Source organism: Spinacia oleracea, chromosome 4 (assembly GCF_020520425.1).
Source record: "Spinacia oleracea cultivar Varoflay chromosome 4, BTI_SOV_V1, whole genome shotgun sequence".
In the NCBI taxonomy this organism is placed as follows: Eukaryota; Viridiplantae; Streptophyta; class Magnoliopsida; order Caryophyllales; family Amaranthaceae; genus Spinacia; species Spinacia oleracea.
In genome coordinates this window covers 124,994,288-125,004,349 of record NC_079490.1, presented here as the reverse complement: position 1 = coordinate 125,004,349, position 10,062 = coordinate 124,994,288, and the positions used below count along the sequence as shown (strand labels likewise).

Sequence of the window (10,062 nt, the reverse complement as noted above, 5' to 3'; positions counted from 1 at the left end):
AGAGGCAACCTATACCACGAATTAATCCCCATCTATCCTTCAGAGACCTTATTGTGGCAGATCAATTGCAACAAAACCTATTAAACCACAATACTGAAGAGGAAGATGATGTCCTGTCTGATGACGACATGGCACCAGAGGGAATAGAAGATGACCCCAAATGCCCAACTATACTTTTAACAAAAGAGGAAAAACAACGCCTAAGGAAGCCATGGAAGTTTGCACTTATCATCAAAATGTTTGACAGTAAGATTGGATACATGTCCCTAATGAAGAGATTGAAAAAAAAATGGGATCTCAAGGGTGGCCTCATTTTGACAGACGTAGGGCATGACTACTTCATTGCTCGGTTTTCGGCATTAGCAGACTATAATCATGTTCTGATGCAGGGCCCATGGATGCTCGATGACAACTATCTCACAATCAGAAAATGGGTTTCGAATTTCATTCCGGACAATGAACCAATGAGATATCTCACTACCTGGGTAAGAATTCCAAACCTCTCGGTGGAATATTTTGACAAGGAGTTTCTAAATAAAATTGGTGGGAAGATAGGCAAAGTTATCAGAATTGATCATAACACTGCCAATGCAGACCGTGGCCAATTTATTCGAATCAGTGTAGAACTCGATCTCCAAAAACCCTTACTTTCAAAGTTTTGGTTGAGGGGAAGAATTTGGAAAATCCAATACGAAGGACTACGCATGATATGCTTTCATTGTGGGAAAATTGGACACAAAGAGGAAGAATGCCAAAATAATAAAAGTCTTGATCACATTCAAACTGAAGTAGAACAAGGGGGACACCCAGTGGCCAAAGAACCCCAACTACCCAAGGAAACACAATGTGATTTTGGTACCTGGATGCTGGTAAAAAAAACCACCACCTCGCAAAAGAACCCCTAGGCCGGAAAAGCACCCGGCGGCGAACAGAAGTGGTCAACAGCAAAACAATCCAGGTCAAACTCACCAAAAACAAGTCCAAGGCGATAATTCAGGGGGATCAAGATTTGCTATTTTAGGGGAGAATAATCAGGGAATTGATTCCATATCAAATAATTTTGATACGGTAGATTTGGGTAAATCTTCTCAAAACACCCTTATCTTTGGGAAACAGAATCCCTTTAATGTAGGGAAATCGTCAAGTCAACATGCTAGCCAAGAACAAAGTTTCGTAAATAAATCCCAGTGGCAAGCAAAAAGGAAACAACAGACTAGTACTACCAAAACTCCTTTAGCAAATCTGACTAATAGGCAAGGAAATCAATCCTCTCCTATAATTATTCCTGCAGAAGCCCAAGGAAAGGAAAATACCTTGACCATCTTCACAGCCACCAAAGAAGCACCAACCACCAAGCACCTCGAAGCCATTCAAAATCCAATCACCACGCCCCTAGCCTCACCGGAATTCACTCATGTCTCACCTTCACCCGAGACCGATCTTCCTCTCCATCCCACCCGAAAAGATCATATGTGCGAACTACCCGATGACCAACCCATATATGGGCATAGCCGACCACCTGACCCACAAGATGGAAGTGGAGATACACTCATGGTTAGCACCGAACCAAGAGAAGCCGGAGTTGGTAGTAACGCTGAAGTTACCCAATGAAATCAAGCAAGCCCTAAGGCACCTGTCTAATGCTTTCACTGCTATGTTCCCTCAAGCCATTGGGCTTATGAATAATACACATATTATGAATTCTTCGTTACCACCCATAACGTGCATGGTGTGGAACGCTCAAGGAGCCGGGAGTCGTGAGTTCGTGTCTGTATTGAAAGAACTCATCCGTACCCACAAACCTATGGTCTATGCACTAGTTGAGACTCACATGGGAGGTGAGCAAGCCTTACACATTGCAACTGCAACAGGCTATGATGGAAACACCCGAGTTGATGCCCAGGGATTCAGTGGGGGAATATGGGTATACTGGAAAAAGAACTTAGTCACTGTTGATCCTATAGTGCAACACAACCAATTCATAACCATGGAGATCACACGAATTGGAGAAGAACCATGGTACTTGTCGGCTATCTATGCGAGCCCAGACCCAACACGACGACAAGATCTTTGGCGTGAACTAGAAAACTTCGCCCAATCTAATGATAAACCATGGCTCCTAGCAAGAGATTTCAACGAGACACGGTTTGGGTGGGAGAGAAGTTCAAGTTGTTCTGAGACCTCGAGGCGTAGCAGACGCTTCAACCACTGGATAGAAAACAATCAGCTACTAGAAATCGAGTTTTCTGGTCCTTCCCACACTTGGGCTAGAGGAAACTCAGTCACCACCAGGCAGAGTGCAAGATTAGATAGAGCGCTCTGCAACACAGAATGGGGACTACGATTCGATTCAGGTGGAGTAAAGCACTTACCTGCACTTCAATCAGACCATTGCCCTTTGTTGATTTCATCCAATGGTTTTGCTCCCCTGTCAGCTTTGAACCGACCTTTCAGATTCTAGGCTGCTTGGCTAACCCACGAGAGATTCAAAGAATTCATCCAGGAAAAGTGGAACAATGCGGCCCCCCTTGTCCCACACCTCAAAGATATTTCTCGTGACCTTCAGCAATGGAACAAAGATGTCTTCCATAATATCTTTCACCAAAAAAAGACTCTAATGGCCCGTATCTCTGGCATACAATCAACACTCAAGGGTAGAAACTCGAGTCTTATGAAACTTGAAAATAAACTTAGACGGGAGTTAGATACAGTACTGCAGCAAGAGGAAATTCTCTGGTATCAAAAGGCACGGGTTGATTGGATTAATGATGGTGACCGCAACACCACTTTCTTCCAGTTAAGTACGGTAATCAGACGGTGGCGAAACAAAATCACTGCAATTAAAGATAATGCTAATCAATGGGTACATGATGCAACCCGGGTCAAAGAAATTGTAGTGAAATATTTTGCTGACCTCTTTACAGATGATGGAGTGACAGAAGAGGTGGAGATACCCACTGGGATTTGCACATAATTCTCTGATGAAGACTGGAGAAGGTTGAACCGCCAGTATACGAAGAGTGAGATAGACCAAGTTATCCTAAACATGGGTTCCCTCAAAGCTCCCGGACCGGATGGATTCCAAGATCTATTTTATCAGAAAAACTGGGATGTGGTTGCTCCTAGTGTGTATGCAATGGTGTTATCTGTTTTACAAGGAAAGGGCTTGCCCCCTTCTCTTAACGAGACTTTCCTGGTTCTCATCCCAAAGCTGGACAAACCCGAACTCCCATCCCAATTCCGGCCGATTGGCTTATGCAATGTCACCTACAAAATAATTACTAAGGCCATAGTAAATCAAATTAAGCCGGTGCTGCCTCTAATCACCTCAAATACTCAAACGAGCTTTTTCCCGGGACGCCAAATCACGGATAATATTGTAATCGTGAAAGAAGTTATCCACACCATGAAAAGGAAACAAGGTCTCAAAGGATACATGGCAATTAAGATAGACTTCGAAAAGGCATATGATAGACTCAAGTGGGACTTTATCCTTGATACTCTTAACGAGATGAACTTTCCGAAACTCATGATCGAGGTCATTATGCAATGTGTTACTTCCCCCTCAATGCGCCTACTATGGAATGGTGAACAAACCGATCCGTTCACACCTTCACGAGGAATCCGGCAGGGTGATCCACTATCACCCTACCTCTTTGTGTTATGCATGGAAAGACTCAACCAAATAATCGAGGAAGCAGTGATACAAGGGCACTGGAAACCTATATATGCTAGTAGAGGTGGACCTCTCCTTTCAAACTTATTTTTCGCAGATGATATAATGTTGTTTGCAGAGGCCACAACCGAACAGGCTAGCATATTGAGCAGCTGCCTTCATCGTTTTTGTTTGGCATCGGGTCAGAAAGTAAGTCTTCAAAAATCCCGTGTCTACTTTTCAAAAAATGTGCCTACCTCTACAAGAGAATCCATATATGATACTCTATCAATGGAGATGACTGATGACTTGGGACTATACCTCGGCATGCCGACACTGACTAGCCGAGTAACAAGGGACACATTCAAGCATTTGTGTGAAAAGATAGACAGAAAACTGTCGGGATGGAAGACCAAATATCTATATTTAGCAGGACGCATAACTCTCACCAAATCAACCATTGCTTCCATGGGTTACTACTCGATGCAAACTGCAAAATTGCCTCGAACATTATGCGATGATATTGATAGAAGAGCAAGAAAGTTTATTTGGGGTGAAGATGGTGATACTAGGAAAATTCATCTCATCTCGTGGGATAAGCTGCTAGAACCTCGTGGTCAAGGGGGAATTGGTTTGCGCTCGGCAAGACAGGCCAACTCAGCCTTTCTCACCAAGCTAGGTTGGAGAACACTCACTGAGCCCAATGCATTATGGTCCAGAGTTCTCAGACACAAATATTATCGAGGGCGCTGCGACATTGATATGTTCACCCCTACAACGAACATGTCCAATGTATGGAGGGGCATCACGGATAATGCGCAATGGATCAAGAAAGGAGCGTCCACAACAGTAGGGAATGGACTGCAGACCCTATTTTGGGAGCATAGTTGGGCCACTGACACTCCCCTTCGTGAGTTAGCTACTCAAGACATCCCAAGTGAGGTGGAAGGTGCTATTGTACAAGAAATGTGGGAAGTTGGTAGTGGCTGGAAATGGGATTTATTTGCCAACTTATTGCCAGCGGAGGCATTAAAAAAGATAGCAGCACATACGGTAGTCGAGGACCCCAACATTGGTGACTTGTTGTACTGGCGTGGTTCTACTTCTGGTCGCTTCTCGATCAAGCATGCCCTCACCCTCATTCGAAACGAAGAAGATTCAGCTAAAGATCCAAAATGGGAATTGGCTTGGAAAGCACCTGTACAACAACGAGTCAAAATCTTCCTCTGGCTTGCCCTTCATGATAAGTTGTTGTGCAATGCAAACAGACTCAAGAGAAGATTAACTGAGGACCCATGCTGCCAAAGATGCAACCACAATGAAGAAACTCTTCTTCACCTACTTCGTGACTGCCCCACTTCAAGGCACATATGGCAAAGCGTAGGAGGAAGTGCCAATTACCCCTCCTTCTTTACAGGGACCCTCACTGACTGGGTATGCAAAAACATAAGAGCAGATGGTCTGATATACTCAAACAAGTGGCCTACTTGCTTTGCCACGACCCTATGGTGGATATGGAAGTGGCGGAACTGCTCTATCTTTGGCCGTGGTAAGGAGATGCCAATTGACACAGGAACTTTCTTAAGAACAAAAGTGGAGGAAGTGTGGGCTGCTATGAACTCCTCTAGAGATGGCAGAGTCACAGATAGCAGAAGAGCCCGTCGCCAAGTCTTCATACAGTGGAAGGCACCCCAACTGCATTGGTTAGTGCTTAATACTGATGGTGCCTCTAAAGGGACCCCAGGCTGAGCTGGAGGTGGGGGAGTTATTCGAGACTGCAGTGGTACATTTCAGCGTGCTTTCTCTGCAAACTTTGGAATATGTACGACGTTTAGAGCGGAGCTAATGGCTGTCTCACTGGGAATTGACATGGCAAAGGAAATGGGAATTACTAAGCTGGAAATTCAAATGGATAATGAAGCTTGTGTACATGTTTTGAAGAACATGGAATTCAATGGAGGAGAATGCTGCCATATCATCAATCACTTTCGTTGACTACTTGCCCAAGACACTTGGGAAACTCGAATCATCCACTGCTACAGAGAGGGAAATAAGGTCGCAGACAAGTTGGCGAACATTGGAGTGGAACAAACTGATAGATTAATGATGTACCATAGTCCTATAGCAGAGATAGCTAACCTCCTCAGGGAGGACTTTATAGGTGTTACAACACCCCGTTTAATTGCTTAATTTCATTTCCTGTCGGGGCCTCCCCCACGTTTTCACCAAAAAAAAAAAAACTTTTCAAGAATTGAAAATTTTGGCCAGCAATACATAACGAAGTCCGTAACATTCAAGTGGACCTCTCCCATTTTCTATGTGAAAAGACAATAGAGTCCCCACTTATGTCCAATCCGGACACAAGCCAATATGGGATGAGAAACCTTTGTTCTGAGAACCCTTTAATTTATTTTTTTTGGTTCTACTACGAGGAGTTCCCACCGCCTTAGGCGAGTGGACTAATCTCCGCCGGGAGTTTGCATGGGTACCTCGATGGGCAGCATCCCTCCCAGTTGAGATTTTTTCCATTCCGAAGGCTCGAACCCGAGACCTTGGTTAAGGAGCAAGAGGCCCTTAACCACTCATGCCTAGGGATGGAAATATCCAGTGGATCACCCGATAACCCGATCACCCGCTTTAAATAAATGGATGAAAACCCGCAATAAATGGATGAAAGGCGGGTGACGGGTGAACCGGGTGACGGATCCGGGTCGGATTCGGGTGAAAAATTTTGGTCCATCACCCGACCCATCACCCTTTTAGCACCCGATCCATCACCCGCTAATATATATATGCGTATAAAAAAAATCTGTTTTAAATAAAATTGCATATTTTCCAAAGCCAAACCCTAGAATACATTAAGGCGCCTCTTAGAGTCTCACGCAGTCACGCTCATCGTCTCAGAATACTATTACCTATCTCTCTCCTCCTATTTTCAAACTACTCAAGCGGCGGATCTCAAAACTCTCCTCCATGGCTCCATCTTCTCTTCTTACATGAGTTTTGTCTCCACTTTCAGGTATTTCTCCTTCTTATTCTACCTTATTATTTTTCAATCTAAAGTTAATATGTTATGGAGCTTGTCACTTTGTCAGCCTCTGTGGTTTCATTATGCAAATAGATTATCGCATTTCATCGTCAATTCTCTTAGTGTCTAACTAATGAGTTACTTGATTGATTTCACTTTTCTAATTTGAATTTAGGCGACCTAATTAAACGAAGGCCTATAATCTATTAATCTGTATTGTTTTGGTTAGGTATATCTTTGGAGTTTTAAATAAAAGAAACTCAACCTTTTAGTTACTAATTCTTACTGGTCACTATAATACTACTTACTATTAATTCCTAATTACCTTTTAAGCATATGGGATTGCTGATGCAACTATTGTTCATTTAATTTGTGGCATCAGTTTGATTTGTAGTCTAAAGTTGAGAAATATTTTGGATGTGTTGTCGGACTCATTCATTTGGTTCGTCGCATTTAACCAGGAATTCAATTCATTTGGGGTTTTAGTTGTTGCCTTATTTTATTGTTGGTTCTAGAAAAAGTTAAATAGAGTTTTTCTATTTACATGTTAAATACTACAGAGGAGCTGCAGAACAAACTATCTGATCTTACTGAATGTATAGTTAGTTAACAAGTTCACACAAATTCTTAATCTCTTTTAATAAATGACATTTCCTTATTAATATTCTCTTATTGTTTTGTTGATTTTTTTAATTATGTAGGAACATATAATAGTATACAATGATGGATGGTAATGATTCTGGATATGAGTCTTCATTACCTCGCTCGACTCCTTCTACTGTATCTCCTAGTCCCGTTCCCAACAGTATGCCACCACCTCCTCCCCGCCCGCCATTATATCATTCACAGTCCAATAGCTCTCGCCAACAATCGTCTTCTCGTCTTGGTGAAGCTAATGAACCTGAGGTACAACCAGAACCAAGTGAACTTACATCTTCTCGCAAAGGAAGAAAACTTACATCACCTGTGTGGAATCATTTTGAAAGGATTACGGTAAATGATCAGTTCAAGGCGAAGTGCATTCACTGTAACAAATTGATGTCGGCTAACACCACCAATGGGACTTCTAACCTTAATGATCACTTAACCAAAAGGTGCACTAAGAAAAACCAGAAAGTTGATATTCGCTAAAAATTATTGAGCGTTAATCGGAGGAGTGATGGGACATGTAGTGTGGAGAATACAAACTTTAGCCAAGAAGTGTCAAGGAAGGAGCTAGCTAATATGGTGATTGTTCACGAGTATCCATTGGCCATAGTGGAACATTTTGGTTTTAGAAGATTCGTGAGTAGCTTGAATCCTAGCTTCAAGATCATATCTCGTCCTACTTTGAGATCAGATATCTTGAAGATGTTCGTAAGTGAGAAAAATTGCTTGAAAAAGGTGTTGGAGAATAATGAGTCAAAAATTGCCATCACCACAGACATGTGGACTGCTTCGAATCAAAAGAAAGGTTATATGGTTGTGACTGCCCATTATATTGACCAATTTTGGGTACTACGCAACAAAACTTTGAGGTAATAATTCTTACATGACTATATTCTTTCTTATAATAGTTTTTGTACATGTTTGGGTGAATGTTTTTGATACTTTTGGTGCTAAAACCTTGCTGTCCAGATTTTAGTTTGTTGCTTATTTACTTGTTCTATTACTGGTTTGTGATTTTTTTTTTGTCCTTTATTGAAATATAGGTTTACTTATGTTCCTTGTCCACACACAAAGGACGTACTTGCTCAAGTTTTATTGGATTCACTTAATATGTACAATATTGCTGAAAAGATTTCATCTGTGGTTGTTGATAATTGCACTACGAATGATGCTATGTTGGATATTTTAAAACCAAGGTTTAGTGAAGAATCATTGATTTTGAAGGGCAGATTTTTGCATATGAGATGTAGTGCGCATATTCTTAATTTAGTTGTGCAAGATGGATTGGATGTGATTGGTGGAGGTATTGAGAGGGTTCGTGATTGTGTGGCTTTTTGGGTTGTAACTCCTAAAAGAATTGAAACTTTTGAAAATAAAGTGAAGTCTATGAAAAGTGAAGAAGTTAGAAAGCTTGTTCTTGATTGTAAAACTAGATGGAACTCAACTTTTCTAATGCTTCAAACTGTGTTACCATATAAAGATGTGTTTGCAAGTATTAAGCGTCAAAGCCCTCGTTTGAAATTCACACTTCCAACCCAACAAGATTGGGAATTTACAGCCCTAGTGTGTGAAAAGTTGAAAAGGTTTCACAAATTGACTGAGTTGTTTTCTGGTAGAAAGTATCCAACTTCTAATTTATTCTTTCGCCAAGTGTGTGAAATCAAACTTGCTCTTACTTCATGGTTGCAATGTGAAACCCTAGTTATCAGGGACATGGCAAAAAAAATGATTGAAAAGTTTGATAAGTATTGGAGCACCATCAATGAGGTTTTAGCTATTGCTACCATTTTGGATCCTAGGAACAAGTTGGAATGTGTGGAATTTTATTTCAGTGAGATTTATGGTATTGATTCTGATATGGAAATTGAGAGGGTCAAAAACACTTTATATGAACTCTTATATGAATATCAAGATAAAGTTTTCTCAAATGAAGCATATTCGTCCACTCCATCTGAAAGTAGTGTGCTTGGAAAACGTTCTGCATCTTGTTTAGATAGTAATAGTGTTGGTGATGATGGTGGTGGTGATAAGTGGAGTAGAGTGAAGAAAACCAAAAAGAGAAAGGTGAATGTAAAGTCTGAGTTAGACCATTACTTAGAGGAAGATGCCTTGCCGGAGAATGGCAATTTTGATATTCTCAAGTATTGGAACATTGAGCTCAAGTATCCAACATTGCAAAGAATTGCTAAGGTATACTAGCAATTCCGGCATCCACAGTTGCATCCGAAAGTGCATTTAGTATGGGAGGTAGAGTTGTTAGCCCTTCTCGTTCTAGACTTGCTCAAAACACCGTGGAAGCTTTAATGTGCCTGCAAAATTGGATAATCGGAGATTATTCAGGTAACATAACACTACTACTTATATTTTATTTGTATACTCGTAGTTTATTTTTCATTTGATATATTTTCTACTTTAAATAGGTACTTCATTCGACAATGCTCAATCTTGTGCTACAATTTTAGAAGACGATGACCCTATGGAATGTGAAACAAGTGGTGGGTATGGAAGCGATGTGCTTGATCTTGATGACTCGGTAAGTTCATTAAATATTTAACTATGTACGTGATGGTAACATTTAAAGAAGTGTATATTCATACCTTAATCATTTATTTTATAGGGAGATGAAGATTACTTTAATGCCATGTAATGTAAGATGGTTTGGAAGCTTGCATGCTGGAAGATGGTGTTGAGTTGATGCTGATCTGCTGCTAATTAACCTACTGCTGCTTGA

At 41.2% G+C, this 10,062-nt stretch overlaps 2 protein-coding genes across 2 annotated transcripts; both read left to right on the top strand.

The window, feature by feature from the left end:
- Positions 1–1,726: 1,726 nt before the first annotated feature.
- On the top strand, positions 1,727–2,461 carry LOC110800389 (uncharacterized). The gene has a single exon (XM_022005694.2). The coding sequence runs from the start codon at positions 1,727–1,729 to the stop codon at positions 2,459–2,461; it is 735 nt and encodes a 244-aa protein (XP_021861386.2).
- Positions 2,462–5,500: 3,039 nt separating this feature from the next.
- On the top strand, positions 5,501–7,814 carry LOC130471857 (uncharacterized). The gene is made up of 2 exons (XM_056842188.1): positions 5,501–5,581; positions 7,398–7,814. The coding sequence occupies exons 1-2, from the start codon at positions 5,501–5,503 to the stop codon at positions 7,812–7,814; spliced, it is 498 nt and encodes a 165-aa protein (XP_056698166.1).
- The last annotated feature ends 2,248 nt before the right edge of the window (positions 7,815–10,062 follow it).